The following is a 27806-nucleotide window of genomic DNA, read 5'->3' on the forward strand; positions in this document are numbered from 1 at the left end:
TACAGAGGAAGAATAGACATGTTAGAGAGGGGAGATGGGCTCATAGTTCTGAAAACTCATCTAGGAAATGGATTCAATAGGCAACACTACATATATATCATGAAGAATATAGCACCCTCCAAAATCTATAAAGAAATAAGAGGGGAGGGACGGTCAGATCAGGAAGCACAGAGTATGGGAAGTAGACAAGGGAGGGATCCTTGGATAAGGGTAGGTTAAGTAATAGCAAGGTAAGTTATGGAGCAGAATTTAAAGAGGCAGCAGAGATAGAAAAGACATGTGTGTGTATGTGAGGTGTGTGTCTGTGTATGAATGTATATATCTACATATGTATACATAAATATATCTTAACTGTAACTTGTTTGGAGGGGTGGGGATGAAAGGGGGAAAAAGGAATAAAGTCAATAAGATGAGCAGCAGAGAACCAAAGAACAATTTATAAGAAAGTAAAGAAAAAAATAGACATTAATGAATATAATTTATTTCACTAATACATATATTTTCTTGAACTGGTAATATGTTGTTCTATATTTTGAATCCCTGAGGTTCTTGTGGGCACATGACAATGTTCTCTTTTGTTTTGCTTTATTTTGTTTTGTATTCCTTTTCTATTTTTCTTTTTTTCTTATACTGTTTTTTTTAATAAAATAAATTTTTTAAAATGGAAAAAAGAAAAAAGAATGGAAAATAGAGAAAGAAGAATAAACTGGGAAGAGGAGAATTGAAAAAGAAAAGTTAAGATTATTTCACATAATTAAAATGTTATTATAATACACATATACAAACAAGGATGGGATTTGGACGAGGATAGGTTGATATTTCAACCTCACTCATCTGAATTGATCAAGAAGGAAAAAAGAATACACACAGAACTGGACATAGAAATAAATTTTACTTAATAGGGGAAAATAGTGCAGGGTAAGAAAAATGGAAGGAGAATTTGAAACAAGTCAGATTAAGGGAAGATTAGTCCTAAGCAAAGCAAATTTGAAGAATGCACAAAAATATTAATAGCTCTTTGAAGTGGTAAATCTGATAAAGTGGAATCTAATATGGGAGACAAGCAGACAAAATAAATACAAACAAACTATATACAGTACAAATCGGGAATAATTAACAGAGAAATTGGGAAAGGCTTCTTATAAAAAATGGAGTTTTCATGGGGACTTAAGGAAACCAAATAAGCCAGGAAGTGGAGATAAGGAGAGAGCATTGAAGGCATGGGGGACAATCAGAGAAAATGATCAGAATCAAAAGATGGAGGGTTTTATTCATGGAATAGCAAGGAAGCCAGGGTCACTAGAACAAAATGTATATGATTTGGGTATAAGTTGTAGGAAAATTGGAAAGACAGTGGAGCCGAGTGTTAGGTTACGAAGTATGGAGTATTTTGCATTTGATCCTGGAGAGTTTATTTAGTGTCAGAGGAGGGGAAGGGTATGGTGTATGTGACATGGCTGGATTTGCACTTTAGGAAAATTACTCCCGTGGGTGAATAGAGGGTTGCTGTGGGAGAGACTTGAGACGGGCAGACTATTGGAATAGTCCAGATGTGAGCTAAGAACAGCATGTATCAGAGCTGGGACAGTGTCAGAGGAGAGAAGGGGGGATATTTGAGAGATGTCGGGAGGGTGACATCAATAAGTCTCGGCAATGGATTGGATATGGAAGATGTAAGAAAGTGAGAAGCAAAGATGGAACCTAAGTTATGAACCTGAGAGACTGGGAGAATAGGGAAGACCTTGACAGCATTAGGGAAGTTTGGAACAGGGAAAGGGCTTAGGGAGAAAGATAATGAGTTCAGTTTGGGCCATGTTGAGTTTAAGATGTACATCTTAATGTACATCCAGTTCTGGATGTCTGAAAGGCCGCTAAAGAAATAAGATCAGAGGTCGAAAGAGACATTAAGGCAGGATAGGTAAATGTGAGCATAGGTATCGTTAAATAATCCATGAAAGCTTATGAGACCACCAAGGGAGGTAGTATAAATTAAGAAAAGAATGGGAAAGATTACAGGACCTACCCCCATGACACACCCATGGATCTGGAAGAGGATCACAGGAGCAGAGACCAAGGGAGAATTGTGTCCCCTAAAATCTAGAGAAATGAGAAAATCAAGAAGGGAATGATCAACAATGTTAAGAGAGATTAAAAAGAATGAATTTTGAGAAATTGAGAGAGATATTAAAAAGGATGAATAAAAAGAAGAATATTAAAAGGCCACTGGATTTGGCAACTGGGTGATCCGTGGATAAACTTAAAGAGAGCAGGTTGGGAGAAGTGAGGAAGCTGGGGACTATAGGGGATTATAAGAGTGAAAAGAGAGGAAGTAGAGGTAGTTATTGTAAACGGCCTCCTCAAGGTGTTTAGCCACAAAGAGAGGAGAGAGAGTGGATGGTAATTAGTACAGATGGAAGAATCAAGTGAGGGATTTTTGAAGATGGAAGAGAGAAGGAGGGAATTGAAGGTAAGTGAGAGAGTGGGTATGACAAAGGGGAAAGTTTGTTGGAGGAGAGAGGATGGAATCAGTATCTCTTGTGCAGACAGAGGAGTTTGCCTAAGTAAAGAGAATTACCTTTTCATGTGAGACAGGAGTGGAGGAGATAGTTAAAGAAGGCATCTGAAAAACATGAGATAAGGAGGAGAGAAGAGAGAGCTTACAGCAAAAGCCCCCAATTTTTCAGTACAATATGAATACAGTAGAATAAGGCATTAGGCTGAGAGGTTGGGAGGAGGGCAGCCAAGAGAGGTTTAATGAGGGATAGAAAAGGTTTGGAAGAGTCACTATAGAGAGTAGGATAGTGAATTTGCTGAGCAGGTGTTAAAAATAATCACTTTACTGTGTGGAAGATGGATTAGAATGGGGAGAGACTTGAAGCAGAAATGCCATTTAAAAGGCTATGGTAGTAATAACTAGGTGAGATTTGATAAGGGCTTGAACTAGAGAAATAGTTTATGAACAGAGAGCAGAAGGTGCATATGAGAGGTGTGACAAAGGTAAAATCGACAAGTTTTGGCATCTGATTAGATATAAATGATAAGGAAGAATGAGGAGATGAGAAATGACTCCAAGATTAAAAACCAGATAAAAGAAACAGAAAGTACCAACAGATATAATTATTTCTCTTCTCTATAAGATCTTCATGAGATTCTTATTATCTTATTATTGATCTAAAAGTGTGATTGTTGTTTTTGGCTGAAGAAATAAAAATGCATTGGTAGGGGCTCAAGGGCTACAGTGATGAGTAGAGGGAGAGCATTTCCTCTCAACAGGTGCTCCCAAGATCCTGAGAGAATTTGAGTAGTCTGTCCCTGGAGATCACAAAGCTGTAAGAATGGGCAAAGGAACTAGCCAAGTAGAGTGAAGATCTGTGTCCGAGATAAGAGGTGTGAGGGCACTACAAGTGAGCATGCTCCACACCCCACGTGTTACAAAGCGAACCTTTGAAAATGGCAGTACATTCCTAATCTTCAAAATAAAAAAGCTCCTCTCTTCAAATCCCTGATTTCACTTTTTCTCCCAAAAATAATAGTAAGAGAATACCTTATCAAAGGCTATGACATTTGTTTTCTTCACACACAGATAATTATTTTGATCTCTTGCTGAGCCAGAAAGCACTACATAATAAACATGTGCTGTTGTTATGAACAAAATCAATCACCCCGACCTAAGAACACACAGAAACTTGTCAGCTACAAGGAATGGGGGCCATAGACTCTCCTTCCCCAGAGCAGTGTAGAGAAGGGCCATCTGGAATGATCTATTTTCCTTAATGACACCTAGAAGTTAATTCATCCTCTCTCCCATCTCTCCTATAATCATTTGTTTTCCTTCAAAGTAAACTGGAGGGCAGGTAGGTGGATAAAGCACTGGGCTTGGAATCAGAAAGATTCATCTTCATGAGTTCAAATCTAGCTGTGACTCTAGATAAGTCATTTAACAATGTTTGCCTCAGTTCCTCACCTGTAAAATGAGCTGTGAGTGACATGGTCAGACTTGTGCCGAAGGAATAGAATTTCGTGTCCGTATGGAGGATGGATAAGACCAGAGGCTGAGAGACCAGCTAGGAGGCTAGAAGAAAGGAGATAAGGGGAAATGATACTGCAGTCATTCTTCACTTAAGGGAGGGCTAGATCAGCTAAGTAGGAAGGTTTTGGAGAAAATCTAGCCCAGAATTCAAAGGGCTGGCATTCATAAAGTCCTAGCATTTCTCTCTTTCCCACTTCTCCCTACCTCCCACCAATAAAAAAAAAAAGGCAGAATATTTCACACAAAGCAGTTGTGTCCTTCATGTCTGGAATCTTAGCCACAAAGCCTCCATGTATAAAGAAAGCTGAATTAGCAATTTCTCTGGCCTCAAGTCCAGGCCCTTCTTGTTCCGTAGGAAACTGAGGCCCAACTAGAAATACAGATTTAGAGTTCAAAGAGTCCCCAGAGACAGGGAAATACAACCCTATCATTTTACAGAGTAAACATAGATGGACAGAGGTTAAGTTACTTTCCTAGGATCACAGAGTTAGATTTAAACCCATGAAGATAAGCTGTTCTGATTCCAAGCCCACTGCTTCATCCGCTGCCCTCCGGGTTCCTCCAGGTGAAAGTGGGAGAGACAGGAGGCATCTACCTGTGGTGGGACCTGAACCCAGCTCTTCCTAATTCCTGTAGTCCAGTACACAGGTCACTCTGCCATCAGTGGCAGAGCCAGTTGTGTGAGTGGGTGGTTAACAGTTTAAGGCATGTTTAGAGAGTGAAAACTGGATCCCAGCTTAAGCAACTTGGGGTCAAACTTGAGGCCGGCAGGATCTTCCCTGCGTAACTGGTTTTTCCTTTTTCCCCAGGTTCACCGAGGGTTTGGTGTCCCAGCGTGGTACAAGGGTCTTCCTGGTAAAGATTATGTCGCTAAGCAGTTCTCCATCTTCTTTCCAGATGGGACAGGTCAGATTTAGTATCTGCTTGGGAATAGGAATACTTAACTTGGATACATTGGCAAGTATAGTTCACACCAGGGACCGTGCGCACCAGGCTTGGGTTGCCACATCTGGTTTTTCTCTGAGCCCTCACCTCCTCCTGGGTGTGCTCTGGGTCGGTTTATTTTTTAAGTAGCTCCCCAATTGACTGATTGTGCCTTAACAGTCTCCCAGTTACCCCTCAGGGAACATAGCAATGGTGATCTGTGAAGAAGAGGACACTGGCTTTTTCATCTACCTGATTTTCAAAGATGAACAACAATTACAGTTACAGGGCATCGTCAACAACCTGGGACACGCTACCTTCTATGACAAAGATAATAACATCTGGTAAGCTTGGCTAGGGTGAGCAGTTTTCCTGGGGCACTGTGGCAAAAACGTGTGTTGCCTTGGTCTGGGATTCAGAGACCCTGGATTTTATTCTTAGCTTAATCACAACCTCTCTGAATATTTTCTTCCTTTATGGTCAAATAGAAATCATGAATCCCACAGAAATTCCAGAGAAATCTTGGGGGTCAAACTTTGGGAGAAATGGTTCAAAGAGTCAATACCTGGCAAAGGCTCTGCCTGCAGGCTAACATAAGCAGGGGAGAGAGGACTCCCCACCCAGACCCACAGAATTAGGAAGGCTGGAGGGCCCTGCTGTCATAGAAGGGAAGATAGCACCAAAAACAACCCTCCAAAAAAAACCCAATCCAATAGGAGCATGAGACAATCTTGCCGATGTATACTTCCTCTTCGGATCATAGCAACAGAGCTAAAAAGGGAATGTCCCTCATTTTATAGGTGAGGATCCTGTCAGAGGGCAGCTAGGTGGTCCAATGGATAGAGAGCCAGGCCTGGAATTAGGAAGGCCTGAATTCAAATCTGATCTCAGACACTTATTAGCTGGGTCACCCTGGGCAGGTCATTTAACTCTATTTGCCTCAATTTCCTCATCTGTAAAATGGGCTGAAGAAGAAAATGGCTAATCATAACCTTTGCCAAGAAACCCTGAAATGGGTCACAAAGAGTCAGACACAACTAAAAAACGACAAGAGAACAACTTGACAAAAAAAGAGCAAATCTTTGAGGAAAATTCCTCCTGAGAATGAGCTTATAGAATACATTATCTTCAACTTGGGGAATCAATACCACTTACCAATGATCCTCATATTCACCTCAACAATATTTACAGTATATGTTCCTGATGTTCTGATTTCATCCTCCATTTATCAGGCTGGGGCATTAATGCAATTCATCCAAGAGATCTTGAGCCTCTGAAAAGGATTTTGAGTTGTGTGTTTCAAAGAATGGACATTATTTTTCAATTTTTAAAGAACTTCTTTGGGGAAGGCAGAGAGATTTTGTTTTTTGATTTCAGGAAGATTTTTTTTTGGAGGGGGTCACTATTGCTAAGAGTTTAAGAACTAAATGATCTGATCTCAAACACTTAACACTTCCTGGCTGTGTGACTCTGAACAAGTCACTTAACCCCAAATGCCTCAGAAAAAAAAAGAAAAAGAGTTACCTATAGCAATGAATGAATCCCCACATCCAAAATTACCTCCCTAGTAAATATCTGACAAAATTAAAGTAGGCTTTTAAGTGTCACTAACTAGGCAGACCAGAAGATTGTTGTTCAATCATTTCAATCATATCTGGCTCTTTGTGACCTCATTTGGGAGCTTTCTTGCAGATACTGAAATGATTCGCCATTTTCTTTTCAGTTCATTTTATAGATTTGGGAAATGAAGCATCCAGGGTGGTCATATAGTTAGTAATGAGACCAGATTTAAACTCAGGTCTTTCTGACTCCTGGTTAAATGTTCCCCACCTAGCTGAATCCTTCAGAAACTACTCTTAGTTTATGTCATTTGAACGCAGTTATTTGCATATTGTATCAGCTCAGACAGGTTCAGAAGAGCCAATTTTTAATGCTGTCAGCATAAGCTGATAGAAAGACTTGTTAATGATGAAGATTAAACTTAATAGTGTAGACTTTTTTTTTTTTTTTGGAGAGTTAATAGATAGATAGGTAATGCAGTGGATAGGGCACCAAGGCTGGAATCAAGAAAATCTAAGTTTAAATTCAGTCTCAAAGACTTACTGTGTGACCCTGGACAAGTCGCTTTACCTACCAGCTTCAGTTTCCTCATCTATAAAATGATTTGCTGGAGAAGGAAATGGCAAACTTCTCTAGTATATTTGCCAAGAAAATCCTAAATGGAGTCACAAAGAGTTGGACATGAGTGAACAATAACAAGCAAGTTATTAAACATTTATCAGCACATTCTTACCTCCATTAAACTGTCAGCTCCTTGAGAGTGGGTACTAGTTGTTTGGGTATTGTTTATATACCTAGCACTTAGCATAATAGTAGACATTTAATAAATTCTAGTCAATTAGCTGATTGAACCCAAACTGAACCAACTGAAATTGAATGTAGTAAAATTCTTCAGAAGTTTGATCCCAGATAAAAGATATGAAAAAATACTCCCTTGCTTTTGCAGACATCAGGGTGCACAGGCATGGTATATTGTAGATAAGATCAATTTTTTTCAGTATATTGATCACTTTTGTGGGTTTTTTCCCTTCTATTTCCTTTTTCTTCTTCTTTTTTTTTTTTTTTAATCATTTATAAGGAATGGCTCCCAGCATGGGGATAAGTGAAGAAGAAAAGCTAGGGAACAGAACAACAAAAGATGTCCACAAATATCTATTTAAAAAAAAAAAAAAAAGCACCTCTGATTCAAACTCACATCTTCCTAAGGCATTCTATCCCTCCATTATACATCTAAACACAACTTAAAGCAAGTGCCTTCTTAGAAGAAAGGTTCAATGGGTCCACCTAAGCAGGGAAGAGGGTCTTTCACTCCCCACACTCTCCTGATTTTTTTTTTTTTTTTTTTTGCTGAGACAGTTGGGGTTAAGTGATTTGCCCAAGGTCATACAGCTATAAGTGTCTGAGGTCACACTTGAACTCTGGTCCTCCTAACTTCAGGATTGGTGCTCTATCCACTGCACCACTTAGCTGCCCTTTCCTGAATTTTAAAACTGGAATGTCTGTTTGGTTCTATTGCCAACACAGTCACAGTAACACAATAACACATAGAGAAAAATGGGCCCCCAGCTACCTGATTTATGTTCAAGTGGTGAGGGGCAGGAGTGGGAAAAGGAGTAAGAAAATAAAAGTAATCTTGTCTTTAAAGGAACCTGACTGACTGTGGGCTTTTTGGTCTAGGCTGTGTTTGGGTTTGGATGTGGGCTTCTACTTTGATAAAAATGGAAGACAGAAGGTTTGGAACTGGTGGGACCCAAATCATCATTTCCATGCACCCCCTAACCAGTCGATTTCCTTCAAGCTCAATCCATGTGTTTCTGTTCACATTAAAAGCCAGGATAAGGTGTTTATCACTTTAAGTGACTGCAAGCAAAATCTCCACTTAAATATGGGTACCAAGATCCAGGTAAGCATTTTTCTTTCATCTACCTACATCACTCCTTGAGCTCATTACTCATGTCCAAGGAGACTTTAGCACGCTTTGAACAGCACATTGAGCCATCCACTCACCCATCCACCCACCCATCCATCCCTGTTCTGGTTCCTGACAACACATGACCAAAAAAAATTTATTTAAATCCACAGATTACCCTCCTCCAACTCCTCATTCTAACTCCCCTTACACACATACACATTTTATCAGGCTGGCTAACATATTAGAGAAAGTTAACTAATATTTATATTTCATTTCTTTATTTCTTCTGTTCACTCAGTGACTAATAATGGTGGGGAGAGAATATCCAAGTGACAACAACCAGAGGAAACAAGAGACATGATAATTAGCCCTAAATAACAGAAGTTACCCATTATGTATCTTCTGGTAGAGAAAAGAGTGGACTGGGAAAATTTTCCAGGATGGAGTGGAAGAGAGGGATAAAGGCAATACCAAAAGACATGATTGGAATCATAGTAAAAAGGCTAGGGTTTAAGACTCTTACTAGCCATGTGACTCTGAACACATCCTTTTCCCAAGCCTCAGGTTTCTCATCTGTAAACTGGGGGTGGCAATAATATTTCCTCCCAGGATTGTGAGGGTCAAATGGGCTAATAATTACAAATTATTAGTATCTGGCACATAATGTTTAAGTGTTGACTTATTATCATCGCTATTAGATGAGATCATTTATGTAAAGTACTATGCAAACCTTAAAGTATAACGTAGATGTGTGAGCTATTATTATCATCATCTTTTACACAGAGCTAAAGGTTCTTAAAAGCATCTAATCCAATCCTCTCATTTCATAGATGAGGAAACAGATTCCTAAAAGCCCTGCAATTTGAACGCAGGGCCTTTGGCTATAAACCACTGCTCTCTCCTAGAAGGTAACAATTATTCCAACAGTTATTTTGACATGGTCAAAGTTAAATGGGAAGGAGGTGAAGTTTCTTTAGTAAAACACAGCACTTACATGTCCTCGCCCTCCCGGCCTGTCCCACACATCAGGGAAGGCTGGGACTACTTAGAAAAGGAAACCCCGAGGGTCTATGGTACAGCTGAGCCTGATAGCTTTCTGGAACTCCACTCCTTGCAGGCGAAAGACCCTTACTCGGAGATGAAACTGCAGAACCAGCCAATCCTGGACACCTACAAACTGGAGAAGATAGTCCAAGTGATACAGAGTCTCCTGAAGAAAATGAGAGAGCTGAGATGTAAGACCAGACTCGACTTGGAGAACTTCGTGAAGGGTTCCTCATACATGTCCCCAGTGGAAAACCACCTGCGTGCCGGGAAGCTCAGCGCAGTGCTCACCAGTTTCGGAAGGATACGAACGGCGTGATGGAACACTGATGGCACACAGTCCTTCCCACCCTCCACTTGCCAAAGGCTTTAGGCCGCTGTAGCTGTAGGATCGGAGGGGCATTTAAGACCTATGAATAGCAGCCTCTTGTTATGGGGTGGGGATTGGAGCTTTTGAGGAATTAATTTGTTTTAAAAGTTGGGATGAGGTCCATCTGCTCAAATGCATAAAAAAGAACACACTGCTCTCTTTGGACAGGATTCAAAGTTAATCACAATTTGAATCTGGGCATATGATATTAGAGGGCAGCTAAGAATGCTAGGCCTGTAGTCAGGAAAACCCTAGTTTCAAATCCTGCTTTACGCACTACCTCAGTTTCATCTGTACAATACTCTAGAGATAGAAATAGCAAATCGTTTCAACATCTTTGTCAAGAAAACCCCAAATGAGATCACAGTCCAACAGACTGAAAAATGACCGACTACATAGAGCTTATTAGATTACTGCACCAAGCATTTTTATGAGCACTTAGGTGGTCCAGTTAATGGAATGCAAGACTTAGGGTCAGGAGTACAAATCTGGCATCATTTTATTGCTAAGTGACCCTAACTAAGCAAGTCATTTCACCCTGTTTGCCTCAGTTTCCTCATCTGTAAAATGAGTTGGAGAAGGAAATGGCAGACCACTCTAATATCTTTGGCAAGAAAACCCCAAATGGGGTCAGAGCTGACTCTGACTGGAAACGACTGAAAAACAGCACCAAAAACCCAACCATCCCTGCTTAAACTACTTAAATTCTCAGCTTCAGTATTCTAATTCATAAAATGAGTCTTATAGAAACCACCATACATCACAAGGTCATTGTGAGGATCAAATGAGATATTTGAGAAAGACTGGCCAACTCTTACAGTGCTAATGAAAAGCTAGCTACTAATATTGCCTATTAGATGAGGGGTTTCTGTGTGTTTAAGCAATATTTAGCCATTCCCAACTGATGGACATCTTGGTTTCTAGTTTGTTGCTTCCACAAAAAGGGCTGCTATAGATATTTTGGTGTCTGTCTCTGGGATTTTTGATCATTGATCACTCTGGATACACATCCAGCACTAGAATCTCCAAGTCACAGAATATACATTTTAATCATATTACTTTCTTAAATCCATATTGCTTTCCTGATTGATTGTACCAATTCACAGGCCCTCCAACAGTGCATTAATGTACTTGTCTTTCCAACATTAATTATTCCTTTATCATTTGTGAATTTTCTGAGTGTGAAGTAAAACCTCAGGGTCATTTTGATTAGCAATTTGGGGCATTCTTTCATATGATAGTAACTGTTTGCAATTCTTTTAAGTAGTTTTTTTCATATGCTTTGACCACTTCTATTGAAAATGGTTTTTGCTTTATATGTGTATTACATATGTGCATATATACATATATGGACATATGTAGAATGTATGTTAGTTCTCTATTCATCTTGGATATCAAACCCAAAGCTAATTTATACAAAGCTCTTTTCTCCCACAACCATTTCTCCCTCTTAAAGGCACTGTTATGCATAAGCTTTTCAATTTCATATAATCAAGATTATTTTTTTTTTGCAATTGCCTCTGATCCCTTGTTTAGTTGATAAATTAAAATTATGTTTAGTTTGATATTATCTCAATAAATCAAGATATCATAACATGCTTATAGCACAGTGCCTGGCATGTAAGTCTGATATAAAAACTATTATTATTAGAGAATTTGTACTTCTAATCATAGCTGTGAAAAGGAAAGAATCTATTAATCTTCTGATGTATTAATGAGATCTTTAATATCTAGGTCAAAAGTTCATTTTGCAGTTATTATAGAATATGGTATAAGACACTGACCTAAGCCTAATTTCTGTCAGAATGTTTTCTAAGTTTCCTAGAAATTAGCATAAAGTTTTTTCCTTGTTTGAAAGTTTATTGAATGCTGTATTGAGCATCATCATTTCTTATTCTTCTTTTTCTAGTCTACTATTTAACGCAAAGTAAATCATTTTAAAGATTTCTGCTTTACAACATATTGCTACATATAAATATTTCATAATGGCTATAACTATAGTTTGAGTTCTAGAAGTACTGCTTGTTTTTCATTTTTTTTCCTTTTTCATCATTTCCCTTTGATATCCTAGTTCCTTTTTTGTTCTAAATAAGTTTTATTATTTTACCGAGCTCTGTAAAGGATTCCTCAAATAGTTTAACTAGTAAAACATTAAATCTATAAATTAACTTTGGTAGCATTTTCGTTTTCTTACCTGAATTTGTTTGGCTCTAAGTTGTTCATTACTTCTTTCATTTAGTGTGTGTTTTGATAGACTGACTTCCCAAATACTATCTATACTGTGTGGTTGTTTTGAAACTACTATTACTTTCTTTCATATTTTGTAAATGAGTAAAATGAAACTCAAGAAAAGGTTGCGTCCCCCCCAAGTGACACAGCTGGTAGGCATCAGATCCAGGTCTGGAACTAACTTCAAAGTTGCCTCTATCTACCAAAGCATACTTACTGTCCATCTTTGCATGGTCTATTAAAGATGAAAAACTAGTTCTGTGAGGATTTCTATCAAATTTTTACCCTTTGTCTCCTTACTGTGGGCTCCAGTATCTCTAATACAGTCCCTTTTCTGTTGCCCACATGTGGCACACTAATGCAGAAGCTAAAAGACAGCCTGATTTTCCCACAGCTGGGGGTCTTTGTCCTTATCCCTCTCAGGCCCTAAAACAAAAGTTTCTTAGACACCATTCAGTGCTCCCATATGACCAGTCCCCAAATAACAAGTTCAGATGTTCTTGTAAAGCAATTATAGCTTTGTGGGCTTACAATACCAGTAAAGAAAATACAATTTTGCTTTTATTGCTACTAATTAAAAAAAAAAAAAAATGGAATTTTCAATGTAATTAGCCATACTGCCAGTACTTGAGAAGATGGCTATCTTGCTAACAAAGAAAAAATTAAATTGCCTTAATTAAGATTTTAGAAGTCTCTAGTACTTCTGTCTTTCCATTACAATCATCTTGTCAGAAGAACCTGAAGTCTGAAGACAAATAAAAGAACTGGACAAATTAGGAAGTAAAATCTTTATTTTTTTAAAAATCCACATTTATTAAAAACTGCAAGATCCTAGCCAGATAATATAAAGCATTTTAAATTAATCATTTGAAAGTATATACACTATGTGTATAAGTAAACACTTGAAACTGTACAGATTTAAACAAATATTCATTTAGCAAATGTCTGATCACTACTATTCAGCACTTTGAGAGGTGTTTTAAGTATTTCAGAAATGAAAAATTCAAAACACAAGAATGAGTGCTGCTAAACATTTTGACCCTTAAGAATACACCCTCTTCTGTACAAGTAATTAAATCAGTCATAGTACTACTATACAGCAATCATGCCCTCATTTCTCTTGGAAAAGGCTATTCAAAAAGATCAAATATACATATATTATACAAAATGGATATTTTACAGTCTTTGTCCTTAAACATATATGTATAACAATAAGTGGAAGAATAAATACATCTTCCCTCTTAGTTCATTTCAGAAAACAAGCCTGAACTTCTCTCAACCTCCCTTCTTAAAAGTCAGCTAATCAAGCAAACCCTACAACAAATGTAAATTGACTTGAAAAACAGATGACCCGCTCTAACGGACGTCAGGACATGTAATAGCTCTACACAATGAGCAGGAGCCGTTAAAGGTGTGCAAAATGCTGTGTAAAAATCTCTGTACAAAGAGGGATAGCCATTACCCGCACATCAGAGCCTACTCACAAGCCAGAGTCCTGCTCAGCACTTCATTCTGGACAAATGTTGGACTAGCCCTAAAGAAGCTTCCCCTCTTTCCCCAAACAAGCCCACATCTACTACATAACTTTGGTTGCAAACCCAGACTAAATCACGAGCTATGCTTTTGTAGCAATTTGTAGATGTGCATCATTTCTTTTATGATCCCTGATATATAGCAGTGAGTTTTAAAGTGTTTGTCATCTACCTCCATCTTTCTTATCTCCTTCACCAAGATTTAATCCACTAAAAAAGAGCTACAGATTCGTCATGTGACTGCAGAGACCATGAAAGCATTTACTCTTCAAGGGGCTATTCAAGTGAAGTTAGTGCACCCCAAGGCGTGTAACCCATCGCCCCCACATAGAAGAGCTCTCCCCAAGCACAAGATGCTTTAATTGGGACTTGCTGCTCGCAAACACCTGCAATTGAACACTGTAGATTTTCATTAGAGATACCTCCCATGCCCATTATGAGCTGGCAGCAGCTCTCTCTTCTCCATCAGCTCTCCAATAAGGCAGTCTAAGGAGCAAGGAGGGATGCCAGGGCCTTGTTGCAGGACCTGCTTTTTTCAACTACTTTACATAAAACATAGAAAGATAATTCCCTGAATTCTAAGGAAAGCAGACTATCTCCCAGAATACCCCATCTTTGCTACAAAGTGGCGTCAGAAACAGAACATTACACAGTGTTATGAATAGCCTTTCTGGGAACCTGTTCAACAACGTCTAACACTGTAGACAACCATGCTCCTAGAAGCTTTCTAATTAACTTGCTCAAGGTTTTTCTTCACTACTCCTAACTAGTAACCTACTTTCATTGCACATATTTTCTCCAGGAATCATTTCACTGCATGTCCACAGATTAACTTCTAACAGTTGCATATCATATAGCCATTTTAAAAACATTAGGCAGTGAACTATGTTGCGAGTCAATCTTTGGCATTTCTGGTACTTTTTACCCTTTAGTTCTTATTCTATAATCAATGCTGAGAAGCACAGAGGACTTTCAAGTAAGCTATGGGCCCTGGGGGATCTCACCACAAACCCCCCCAATGTCTTGCAGGTCATATGGGTGAATCCTTAGCCCTGCTCCAGCCTGGCAAACCTTCATTTGTTTACAACAGTTCAAGGGACTTCATTATTTGGACACCGACAGCAGCAAGTTCACCTGAAAAACAAAGTGAGAGGGACATATGAGTTGCTATATATATAACCATGATGATTCTTTATGATGCACAAATGGAGCAAAGGAAAGCCTTATCAAGGTTAAAGATGAATGATGTTATTTAGACAGACCACAATAGCACTGACATTTCTTCTAAAGTAGCAGTGGATAGGGAGCTTTACAGCATGAAGACTTGATCACTGGCTCAAGGAGCTTAATGAAAGATATAGAGAAAACAATTGCTACATACACATAAATGACAGAATCCAAAGATAAAAACCAATCAATACAGCTTTTGCAACTGTAAATATGCACTAAAAATTTTTTTAAACATGCTATGAATTATTCTATAAAAGCAGAGAATTTCTTTTGTTGTTGTCAGTCATTTTAGTTGTGTTTGCTTTTTCATAATCTCATTTTAGGATTTTCTTGGCAAAGATATTGGAGTGTTTTTCTGTTTTCTTCTCCTGCTCATTTTATAGATGAGGAATCTCACACAGAATTCAGTGACTTACCCAGGGTCACACAGCTAGTAATTATCTGAGGCCAGATTTGAAATCAAGAAAATTAGTCTTTCTAATTTCAGATCCAGCATTCTTTCCACTATGCCACTTAGCTGCCCAAAAGAATGCTTTAATCACACACTAAAAGATTACTATTTTTCATACTAAATTCTTATTTAAAATAAGGCACAGATGTTCAGCTTGCTCATAATTAGGATTTTGGAAAATGAGAAAGATTATATTAAAAAAGTCAGTTTAAGAAGACTAGATCAGAGTAAACTAACAATTCCAAAAAAAAAAAAAAAAAGAAAAAAGGAGAAAAGCTCAGACATTAAGGGATCCTAAATAAATGTTGGCTGCTGTTATTCTCAAATGACTCCAATGCGCCTTAACTTCCTTTCTTCCTCCAACTACCCAGCACTATACAATCATTTAACATTTAACATGTTTTCTTCTTGGGTATATTTCATGTATGGCATCCAACTGACTCAGGGGATACAGAATGCTATAGGAAGATCTGAGGATAAATCCAGCCTCCCTCAGACACTTATTAGCAGCACGTCCCTTAATCTCTGCTTCAGCTTTCTCATCTGTAAAATGGGAATGAGAACAAAGCACCCACATCCTGGCTGTTGTGGCAATGAAATGAGATATGCAAAACACTTTGCAAAATTTAAACCATTATAAAATGCTGGCAAATATGATTATCATTATTATTATAGTTATAGTATAAACTCTGAGACCAAAACTACTTAGCATAGTGTATATATATAATATACACTCAAAAAACATAATTCTGAATAAGCACATGAAAAAGGCTGAAGAGTCAAAATGGGAGAACATTCAGGCTCAAAAATTTTACAATAGGTGGAATGGTAGATCAAATTCCCCACAAACATGCATATATGTATTACATGTGTGTGTACACATACAGCTCAAATTTTTAGATTTTACAACAGTTACAAGAGAAAATTCCAGCATTTACTCTGAGTCCTAACATAACACATTTGCTTTTAGTTTTAATCATTAAGAGGCTTTTGGCATTCATGATTCAAGATAGCTTGTTCAGCTCCTTGGCTCTCACTAGCTGGCATTTCCAAAGACAGATGGGTTTCATCCAGAACACAGTTGTCATTTTAATTGGCTCCCTACCCCATTTAAAACTTATACCAATCTCATATAGCCAAAGACAACTTAAAATTTTAATTTTCTTATCAGAGTAGAGAATATGGCCAAATGTAACAAAAGTAAAACCCTTATTACTCAAAACAAAACCATGATCAACTCAAGTGGAAAAAAAAAATCTACTTCAAATAGTCTTCTGAAGCTCAAGTACCATCTCCACAAAGCTTACCTGTTCCATAGAAGGACAAGCTATGATCTGGATATCTTCACTGCTGAACTCTTCTTTTAACAAGGCGTGGAGCTTCTGGAATACTTGTTGAATATTATTCTTAGAAAGAAAGAAATATAAAATTAAATGAGGCACTGAAAAACACAAAAAACACAAGTAATTGTCTTAAGTTTGAAACAATTAAAACGTCAAGTCTTAATAAAATTTGCCACCACAAGTAGGAATAGTGTGGATCATTACCAAAGATATCTAATATGCACTAAATGTTCCAAGTGATGTGTTAGTACAAGCCTGGACAAGTCTGTCAGGTTATGTTTATTGCAGAAACTAAATAATGGCAAACCCTGCACTCTCAAGAGAATACTGTAGAATTCAGTAGCAATTTCTTTTATAAAATGTAATATAACTCCCATTCATATGAAATTTATTTTGGAAATTAACCAAAGCACCAGAGAAAGATATGAGCCTATAGGAGAACTGAGTTCTAATTCTGTATGCACATACAATCTTTTTGTGGTCACAGTAAACAATCTAATAATGCTACTCACTAATACAGTAGAGAGATAACTCCTATATGTTATACTTTAGCATTAAGCCACATTTCTTGTTTGATTCTTTTTTAATTTCCATTTTCAAAGTCAACCAACAGGAACTTTAAAATGAGGAAGAGTATTCAAAGAATGAGTCAATAACCCTAGAGAACACTGCCAGATAGATGCTGGCTATATAAGCAGTCCAAGAATCACCTTTACTAAGATACTAGCTGTGATCAATGTTTCATAGAAATTTAAAATAGAAAAAAATGAGATATGTTGAAATCAAACACCAAGATATGCATGTACAACATGGTAATACTTACCCTAACAGGCTTAAACAGGATAAACTCTGTATCTTTATTGGAGAGGTATAGTGACATGCTTCTCAGTGTCAATGGTAGCTTTGTTTTTATCATCTTGTAGGCACTTGACACCAGGTCATTGACTTTGACTAGGAAGAAGTTAACTTTTAGTTACTTACATTTTTTGAATAGTAACATAAGCATTTCACCTCAAAAGAATTAAAAAAAAAAAAAAAAAGCAAAAGAAGAGTCTTGCATGGCTCAATTCCATTTCCCTTGCTTATTTTTATTCAAAAAGTCTAACATCACTCTAACTACAACTTTAATAAATGGAAAAAAGTAAAATTGAACCAAAGGAGGCAAAACTTCTGGCTGACCAGAGAAAGGACACAGAACAAAAGTATTTTCCTTTACATGTTCAATGCTTCTTAACTGTTCTTTTCTACCTTGTTAATTTGGAGTTAAGTTTCATGGAGGTAAGATTTTAATATCTTCATTAGGCTATGTTTATAATTTTTTAAAAACAATTTTTAAAGAAGCCCCATAATACCATTATCATTACCATTATCATTGTCAGCCTGAGGAATAAAGTTGTTAGCAAAGAATTCTCAGAGCTTGTTTACTCAACAATTCTATAACTAGTTAAAACTCCATTCTGATAAGGTCAGAACATCTTTTTTTTAATTGATGCCAATGTGTGCTGTATTAGTAATGCTATATCCAAATGAATTTTCCTTACTTAAAAAAGAAATGTAATTTGCTAAAAAGGGATCTAGTTGAGTCTTTACACAACAGCAATCATAGCTACTGACAGACACAAAGGAACACAATACATCAAGCACTCTAAGATCACTAGAATTTTATAGCAAGGTAAAATTACCTCTGCTTTGAAAGGAAAACCTTATCACAGGAAAAAAAATATTATTTCAATAACACATCAAATCTTTGGCATAGCTACACTACATATGGCTATTTACCAATTTCTGATTTTTTTTAAAGGAAAAAAATGTTTACTACATGTTCTTTCTTCATGGATTCCACTCACAAATCAATGGCTAGAAAACAAATTTCCCCAAATAAGCCCTTTATACTACTAAAAATCATGGCTAGAAGCAGCAATTAATTCAAAGATTGTTAGATCTGCTTCAGGGCAACACAATGAATTATATATAAATAAGACAGGTTCTTGATTATGAGAAGTCAGTGCAGTCAGCTTAATCCCATAGCCAAGAATGCCTCAGAACCTCTACTACTATATGAAAGAAACCTGCTATTTCTAAACTTTTGGACAATAACCTAAGAACTGCTTCAGTTTTTCAAGACTGCATGTCAACTAAGATATTTAAAACATTACAGATAATACCTCCGTTACAGTAAGAAAATATCCTACAAAGTCCATCATATAAATGAATCATACAAAATTCAAATCGTACACATACTCAGTCACACTATCTCTGAGCAGAACAATTACAATTTCTTCTCTAATCTCTCTCTAATTCTTTCTAAAAAGTGCTGCCAAAATAATCATTCTTAAAACTTTCAGTTCCTTGTTGCCTAGCAAAAAAAAGTCCTGAATCCTTAATTTGGCATTTCAGCACCTTAAAAGTCTGGATGAAATTGCCTTTCTTGCCATATCACTCATTATTCCTCTTCCCTCTTCTATTCACCCAATCAATCTTCACTTCCTAAACTCAGACTTTATTTTCTTTTCTCCAAATTCTTTGCTCATCCTTGTTCTCTAGACTTGGGATATATTATTTCTCCAATCATCTCCAACAAGTGAAATTCTACCTGTCCAACAAGGAACAGGCTCAAATGCCATCTCCTACATATGGCCTTCCCAGAGTACTCCAGTTAAAAGCAATATCTCCCTTCCTTTCAATTGTCTTGATATTTAATCTGTACCTCTTTTATAACATTAATATTCTGCTTTGCATTAAATTACTTCACAGCTTAGTTCCATGAAGTATCCTTTACCTCTACTTAATAAAATCTTAGCAACAGTAGCAAGGTAATAGAGAAAGAAGCAGTGGATACTAAGAATAACTATTAGCTTAGCTGTTATTATTTTATATTTGAGACTAATCCAATGACCAATGTTTAGAGAATAATAATAGCTAATATTTACATATTACTTTAAGGTATACAAAGAACTTAAATAGTATTTCATCTGATCTTCACAACAACCCTAGGAGGTAAATGCTATTATTATTCTCACTTTACTGATGAGGAAACAGACCAAGAAAGGTTAAATAAATAGCTTCAGTTCACACAGCTAGTAAGTATCTGAGGCTGGATTGGAACTCAAATCTTCCTGACTCTAGGCTCAGTGTTCTATGGACTGGACCACCTTACTGCCTCTAGGATTAGAGGAACTAAAAGCACACAGCAATTTTAACAGTCTTGCTATAAAGGAAATCAGAAGAAAGAAGAAAATTATAGTTTGAAAGCTAGCAAACAATAAAGAAATTAGAGATGGTACTTCTATTGTGTGTCCAACGGCAAGAACTTTTCATGATATATTTGATCATAATAATAGCCAGCACGTACACAGCACTTTCCATATCTTGTGACATCTGATCATTAGACATTGAAACACTCCTAAGTATTTGCAAAAAGCCTACCACAAAAATAACTGCAGCTTATGGGCCAACATCTGTTGTAGGCTATGAAAAAGAAATTCTATGAATAAGTCAATAAGACTCAAATCAATGCATGTTTTGATAATCCGTTATTCTAATATAAAGATGAACATAGGCAAAGTTAGTGGAAAATACTTGAAAATATGGTTTAGAAGAAAAGACCTGTGAGAGGGCAGTTAGTTGGTACAATGGATAGAGTACCAGCCCTGAAGTTAAGAAGACTGAATTCAAATCTAGCCTCAGACACTTAATTCTTCCTAGCTGTGTGACCCTGGGCAAGTTACTTAACCCCAACTGCCTCAGCAAAAAAACAACAACCAAAAAAACCAAACACCCTGCGGACTAGTATAGCAATGTCACCCTTATACATTTAAAATGCTCTCTCAATCAATCAAGAAGCATTAATATGTGCCAGATACTAAGGATACAAAGAAAAGGCAAAAACAGCCTTTGCCCTAGATAAGCTTACTCTCCAATCAGGAAGACAATGTTGTACATAAGTAAGTGTATATAAAAGATACATATAGAGGAGACAAGAATTAATCTTAAAGAAGATTTTCGAAGCTGAATCAAAGTGTCCAGGAGTAAACTGGGAGAGGTTTTCTGGCAGAAGATGGCGTCTGAGCTGAATCCTGAAGGAGGGAAAGAATTAGGCAATGGAACAATAAGTAACAGATGTCAGATGAGAGCACTGTGTATAAGGTACAGGACATAGGCCATTTGATTGAACTGAAAGGAGGGAAGTAATGTCTAAGAAACCTAAAATGATAGGGAAGGGCAAGGTTGTAAATTTAAATGACAAGAAAGAATTAGTTTTAAATCCTGGCAGTCAGGGGGAGCTACTAGACTTGATTAAGAAAGAGGACATGGTCAGATCTGTGCTTTAAGAAAATCACCTTAATAAACATGTGAAGGATAGAATGAAGTGAAGAAAGTTGGAAGGAATTGAGCATGGTAAAAATATATATTTTTAAAAAGAAACTGATATTTCAGAAGACAGGAATTTTCTCAAACATCAAGTGCTCATTTCCACAGTAAGCTAGGAGAGAAAGCATCCAAGAGCAATACCAATTTAATAAATAAATATGGTGGTAAAATCTTACAGAGTACAAGAGTGGAAACTTGTGAACAGAATTATTTCAAGAAACACCAAGATGCAGTGGAGGGAAAAGAAAGTTTAAAGAAAGTTGGCAAAAGATCTATCTAAAGGATCACCCCAAAGGCATTTTAAAGTGAAACTGGAAGAAAACCAAATGGATAGAAAAAGTCCAGATTATGCTTCATGGATGAACAATCCATAAAGTTTGTATTAGTATAAACTTGGACAGACACTGCAAATAGTAAAGTTGGGTATGAAATTGAACAGATAAAGGAGAACAGGATGAATTGCCCTATTTCAAAAATGCACCAATCTTTTTAATAAAGAAAATGATCACAAGTTTTTTTCTGAAACATAAAAGTTATCTTCTTAAGACTACCATTTTTACAATGATGTTGTGTAGCATACTATTGGAAGGGAGACAGGAAGAGGGAAATGGTAATGATCCACAAAGGTTTTTTTCCAAAATTTTTGGCACTATCAAAAGCAGCGGAGGGGTTCCAGAGTCTGGAACATCACACTTATGAAGATGATTTCTGAAAAATTGGAAATAGTACTGAAAAAGCAAAGGTAGAAAAGCAACTGGACAACACCATTTTACACAAACGAGATATGTTAGGATCAAGTCTAAAGTCTAAAGTGGATCATGCCAAAGGCAAGAAAAAAAAAATCTGACAATCAGATTATTATAATCATCTTACAAAAGTGACAGAGAACATGAATACCTATCAATTCATATATCTACTTTCTGACCTACAGAAAATATTTATTAAAATAATCCTCAGATGTATCTCTTGATGTAAAACTCAGAAGAGAACATAAAAGCTATCCCCAACAACGTTCTATAATAGGCCATATCTTTACAGTTACACAACTGACTGAAAGGTTCAGAAAGCACAAAGTCTAACTTGCTTATAACTAGACTCAAAAAAAGCATTTACTTCAGAAGAGTAAACCATCACTTTAAAGTCTCTTCATCAACAAGATATCTCCCAGGAATAAATCAAAAATATACTGGATTCTTTGAAAGATGTAAATACAAAGTTAACTCCATTTGATGGCCCACTGATCAGCAATATCAAGCAAGGCAGAGATTTTTTTTCAATGGCAAGATCATCCAGATGCTGTTTGTAAATTACGCGATATTTAGAGCATCAAACCCTATCTCTGAGACTCATAAATGAGATTCATAATCATTCAAAAGAATTTAACTATCCACACAGGAAAAAATTAAGTGGAGAGAGAAAGTCCAAATTATGCTAGAAGGTTGAAAAAACAACCCACAAAGTTTGTACATTAGTATAAACTTGGACAGACACTGCAAATGGTATAGTAAAGTGAGTTTGCAATTGAACAGATAGAGGACAATAAGTTGTCCTATTTTAAAAATGCACAGGTCTTTTAATAAAGAAAGGAAATTACCTCAAGTTCTTTTTCTGAAATAAGTTATCTTTTTAAAACCAATATTTTTATAGTGATGATGTGTGGGCAAGTCAACACATACTAATCAATGATGAACTGAAATTGGGGATTTCCAAATGGAAACAGAGGAGGCCATTAGAGGGTGGGGGGGAAGGGAGGGAGGTGGTACATATAGGAGAAAAAGTGTAATGGATATGTGAGATATGTATGACTGGAAAGGGACTAGTCATGTAGCAAGAGCAAATGAGAAGTGATAGACAGCCCATGTATTCCACTAATATCAATGCAGTGCGCCAAGCCAATGAGAGGTAGGCTTTCAACAAATAGAGTGTACTTCTTGTAGGAGATCTACAGAAAGAGACTGAAAGGGGGGATGAGGAACATAAATGTATTGTGATCCTCATCCCTGAAAGGAATACCTTCAGTAATGGTTTTGCAGTTCTAATGAAGTATGTCTTATTATATGCTTTTTGAAGGCAGAGTTCCTATCTTCTTTGCCACGGCACCTCCTGTGACTAATATAGTGTCTTAAACATAACATAGATGAAAAGCTATTTGCAACGCTGAAGGATTACCATAGAAGCCAATGAGGTAACAAATAAAGATCTTGAAAACCAAAAGTGATCAGACATTCAAAAACCACAAGAGTAAGAAACAAGATTATCAACACTCCAAGTAGGTGAAAAACAATGTTCCATTTTCTAACAAGAAGAAAACAGGGTATTGATACTGTATATGAACCTTGTGATTCACTGCTGTTCTCTCTACCCAACAGAAACACTATTCCTTCTTATAAGGGGAAGGAAGAGTCATCAAGACTTACTTCAAACTCTTGAGTAAATCAACTTTGCAAGAATTCTACTGTTAAGGTGCACACCATGCCACTCCAATCCACCTCCCTTTCTGCTGCCCCTCAATTGTTGGTTTCGCCTCCCCAGTTCCAAGAAGCAGGTCTGTAATGCTTATTCCCAAACCCACAGTCCATTTTAGTTAGCATTCCTCCTCTACACGTGCTATTTCAATCTCTGGGGCCATTCACTGGGTGCTCTGGAACTATATTCTCAAATTCATCTAAGAGCCAACCTATTTGACTTCTAAGAGAGTCTTTTTCATGAATAGTTTGGTCTAGAAGGGCAGCACTGAGGTCTTTACAGCTCTAAAATTCTGTGGTATCTTCTTACTTTAAATGAAACTTCATTCTCTCCTTGCAAATCCTTTGCAAGCATCTCTGCTGGCAACCACTAAAGGTTCTGACTCTTCGCAACTCAATGGCAGAAGAACCACCTTCTAAACCATTTTTCTACCATGTCTCTCCAAAACGTTTCCTCTTTTGAAGTCCATTGAATTTATATCATTTTCTTCCTATCTTTTTTTTCCTGTCATCTAGCAACTTCTAAAGATTTCCAACTTTCTTAATTACTTTAATAAAAGGTTTAGTTTTCTGCTCTACTCCATCCCGTCATCATGTTCAGATCCTTCCCCTTTGAACACATGCACTACTAGTTCTGCCCTTTGAACACACACTACTAGTTCTGCTCCTCTGCTCATCCTATTTTCTACATCTAAAATTCACCTCTCCACCTCTAGTGGATAAATTCCTATATGTAAAAAATAAATGCTTGTTAATTAAAAAAACAAAAACAAAAAATACTTCTCCACAATTTAAAGCCCACTTCAAACCCAACTTCCCCTAAGAATTTTTCCTTGTACTCCACTGAAAACAACATTTCACTTTGGGCTTCAAACAGCAATTTGGTATGTAATTAACATGTCTAATTTATCTTGTATACTACAATTCTCTTGTGATCATTTCTTATCCTACTAGAAGTTCCATGAATACAGAAAGCTCTGCATATAATACTTAATAGTTGGATTTCAATGTCACACACACAAAAAAGTAAGCATTCGATATGTTTCTATGTTATACAACATTTATATCTTCATTTTTACTGTCCAAAGGATAACACTTCACGAGCTGAGAACTAACATTGGACATTTTCTAATTTGTTCATGATAAAAATTGTTTGCATTTGTACAGCATGTTACTTTTTAAAAAACAAACAAACCATTTCCCAGACAACAACTCTATGAGCTGATATCAGCAATATTACATCCCCCTCAGGGAATCAAGAAGGAAAAGCCATTTGCCAAAGATCTTAACTCCAAATCCACTGCTGCCTCTTAATCAATATATTTTAAAACTAAGGAAAAAAGTATTAGATACACTTTTCATTAGAGGTTAAAAATTATACAGCTTTAAATACTGGAAATCTGATAAATGTTTTCTGTCTAAAGTGTACAATTTAGCTGGAAATATCCTTAAAGAAATTATCTTTTTTTAAAAACTGCTAAAGTGATCAAAAATATGTTAAATATTTAAAATACTTTAGTAGGAGCTACAATTTTTTAAAAGCATATAATTTTTTTATTCAAAAAATTATGTGAAAATCCTAACTAGGATTTCTTGGGTTGATCATTAGATAAATTGGTTTTAGATAGTTAAATGATTTTGAATCATTCTGTGCAACAAAATATAAAAAAAGTTTTTATACAAACTATTTTTCATTTTTATTTATTCCTTGGAATGCTTGTATAAATTAAAAGACTTTTCTCAACTAACCTGCATTTAAGGAAACTGAATCATAAATGTATTATTTCATAGTAGTACCTTAGAGTAAAGCAGGAATACTATGCACATAGAACAAGTGCTATATAAATGCAAATTAAATCCACTAAAAAGAAAATCCAAGTGGTAAAAAATCTGAATACCTGGTTGTGCCCAGGGCTGCTGAGAGAGAGTATACTTGGGACCTCCCTGATTGGCCATTGTTTTTAATGCTGAAACCTAGTGAAGGAGACAAAAAAGAAGAAAAGTTTTTATTTCACTGACAACCAATTAAACCGGTATTGTTCTCAAAGGATAGATAACACAAGACAACACCATTAAAACATAACAAGAAACTTATTCCTGCACTAAAAAATATCTTGTTTTCTATTCCTATAGAGTTAATAAAATCCTTAGCAAAAGCTCTTTTGTGATTTGGGGGAGGGGAGAGGGAGAAATTTTTTTTTTAAATATAGTTGTTATGTCATGGTCCTGAAGGAATCTATCTGAATTACTATTACTCTCATAAACAATTCAGGAAAGATCCAAACTGAAGTCAAACAGAGCCATAAAAAGACTAATAGACTAAAAAGAAGGGTCAGCATGTTTCATCATTATTCATTGTCATTAGGAAAGCTTCATCCTAAGAAGTCAGAAGGCAATGAGGATGCTCTGAATACTTCCAGGATATATTTTTCTTCTTGCACATGGAACTAATTTTCCTAGTAAGCCACAAGACATTTGAGCAGCACCTTCCCTCCCCCACAAAAAAAGGGTTACTTGATTAATTCTAGCCAGAGATATAAACTAAATAAGTATGAACATTTCTGAAAACTTTTACTGGGATAAGCTACTGAAAAACAAAACTTCAGTTTAATAGCAGAAAATAAGCAAAGAAAATATGTTTAGCTACTGAGGAAGCACTAGCTTTAACAATGAATTACATATAAACTCTAAAGAACTGGCAAAAATAAAGCTTAACCTGAATCACCCAAAGCCTGAGAACCATTACCATAATCTGATAGCAAAGTGTCAACTTAAAAAGTTTATAAAATCAATTCTAAAAGAGGACTTGTGGAGAAGGATCTGTGGTTTTTACCTGTCTGCTGCTTGCTTCTATTTGATTATAAGTTCCCTGAGGGAAGACAATGTTTACAGCTCAAATGCTTTTAACAAGTATTTGTACTAGCAAAATATTTTAATAAAAATGTCACTGATTCATTTTGTTTTCATTTCTATTCTGACATCTGAAACAGGGTGAAATTTACTTAGGAAAAGAGAGCTTTTTAAGCAAATAAATAAAATCTTAAAGAGTATTACACCTGCCTGAAAAAAGTGTTGTTAAAGACTAGTTGTCTGATTGGAAATGAATGTTGTTCAATACAAGATTATTTTATCTACTAAGCAGCTCCAATAGCTCAGACTTTGAAATGGTTAGGTTTTTTTTTAATCCAATCAATCAATATAAAGATGTAACTAATTCATACTGGTCTTCTTTACAGTAGGTCTAAATTACTGGGTTATCACTGTAAATCAATATAAAGTCAACAAATATCCACTAAACACCTATTATAAGCCCAGATACTGTGTGCAAGCACCAAGAACACAAGAAAGACAAAAAGCACTCCTGTCAGCACTTCTTTTGAGTATAATGAGGAAATAACATGCAAATAATTAAATTCAAAAATAAATAAATAAAGCCAAATAGAAGAAATTACAGCTAATCTCAAAAGAAAAGCCCTAAGATTAAGGAAGACAGGGAAAGGCTTCTTGAAGAGGGTGGAAGGGACTTTAGTTGGGATTGAAGGGAAGCCCAACAAGCCAGGAGGTAGAGATGAAAAGGAAGAAATCTGCAGGTATAGAGGACACCCAGTGAAAATAATGGCCAGAGTCAAAAGATAGGAATGTTGCACTCCAAGAACAGTAAAGAGATGTGTGTCATTGGGTTAAAGAGTATTTAGAGGTAATTAAGATACAAGAAGAGTGAAAAAAGTTAGGAATGAAGAACTTTAAACGGCTTTTTCGTTTGATCCTAGGGGCAATGTGGAGTCAGTAGAGTTAACAAAAAGGGTGACAAAGTTAGACTTGGGCCTTAAAAAGACAAATTTGATAGCTGAGTGGAGGATGGACTGGAGTGGGGAAAGACCTGAGGCAGCAGGTTATAGCCAAAAGTTCAGGAAAGAAATGATGAGGGTCTGAACCAGGATAATGATCAGTGTCAGAATAGAGAAGTGAGTATATACAAGAGTTGTTAGGAAGGTAGACAAGACAGCTCTTGGCAATAAACTAAAGATGAAGAGAATGAGAAAATCCAGGTTGCAAATCTAATGACTGGACAAAAATTTTCCAATCTTGGCTTATGGATTATTTCAAACTATATAAAATAAAATAAAATAAAATTTCCATATAACAATCAAATTTTGGCCAATTCTTAGTCTATTTTGAAGAGATTTGTGTACTACAATACTTAGGATAGCATTACCCAGTAAGTATCTGTGAGCCAGGGTGGGAGAGAATTCCAGAATAGTAAAATAATAAAAATAATAAACAGACTTTGCTATTTCTATTAAGTTTTTCCAAAAAAGACCAGTAAGAGTATTCATTAAATGAA

At 36.4% G+C, this 27806-nt stretch overlaps 2 protein-coding genes across 3 annotated transcripts in view; one reads left to right on the forward strand and one right to left on the reverse strand.

Moving 5' to 3' along the window:
- The window catches only part of ERICH6B (glutamate rich 6B), a 106492-nt gene extending 94484 nt beyond the window's left edge, over positions 1–12008 (forward strand). The window contains exons 13-16 of one of the 2 annotated variants that reach the window (XM_051983837.1): positions 4840–4946; positions 5143–5298; positions 8192–8417; positions 9544–12008. In XM_051983837.1, the coding sequence (XP_051839797.1) occupies positions 4840–4946; positions 5143–5298; positions 8192–8417; positions 9544–9789 (735 nt within the window). In that variant the 3' untranslated portion in view covers positions 9790–12008. The remainder of the gene's footprint in view (positions 1–4839; positions 4947–5142; positions 5299–8191; positions 8418–9543) is intronic. The other variant, XM_051983838.1, reaches the window with a different exon arrangement.
- An 834-nt stretch (positions 12009–12842) lies between these two features.
- COG3 (component of oligomeric golgi complex 3) overlaps positions 12843–27806 on the reverse strand; it is a 62682-nt gene continuing 47718 nt past the window's right edge. The window contains exons 20-23 of the mRNA XM_051983836.1: positions 25360–25435; positions 17449–17576; positions 16590–16688; positions 12843–14735 (exon numbers count right to left, since the gene is read on the reverse strand). Coding sequence (XP_051839796.1) covers positions 14706–14735; positions 16590–16688; positions 17449–17576; positions 25360–25435 — 333 coding nt within the window. The 3' untranslated portion in view covers positions 12843–14705. The remainder of the gene's footprint in view (positions 14736–16589; positions 16689–17448; positions 17577–25359; positions 25436–27806) is intronic.

Source organism: Antechinus flavipes, chromosome 3, assembly GCF_016432865.1.
Source record: "Antechinus flavipes isolate AdamAnt ecotype Samford, QLD, Australia chromosome 3, AdamAnt_v2, whole genome shotgun sequence".
Lineage (NCBI taxonomy): Eukaryota > Metazoa > Chordata > Mammalia > Dasyuromorphia > Dasyuridae > Antechinus > Antechinus flavipes.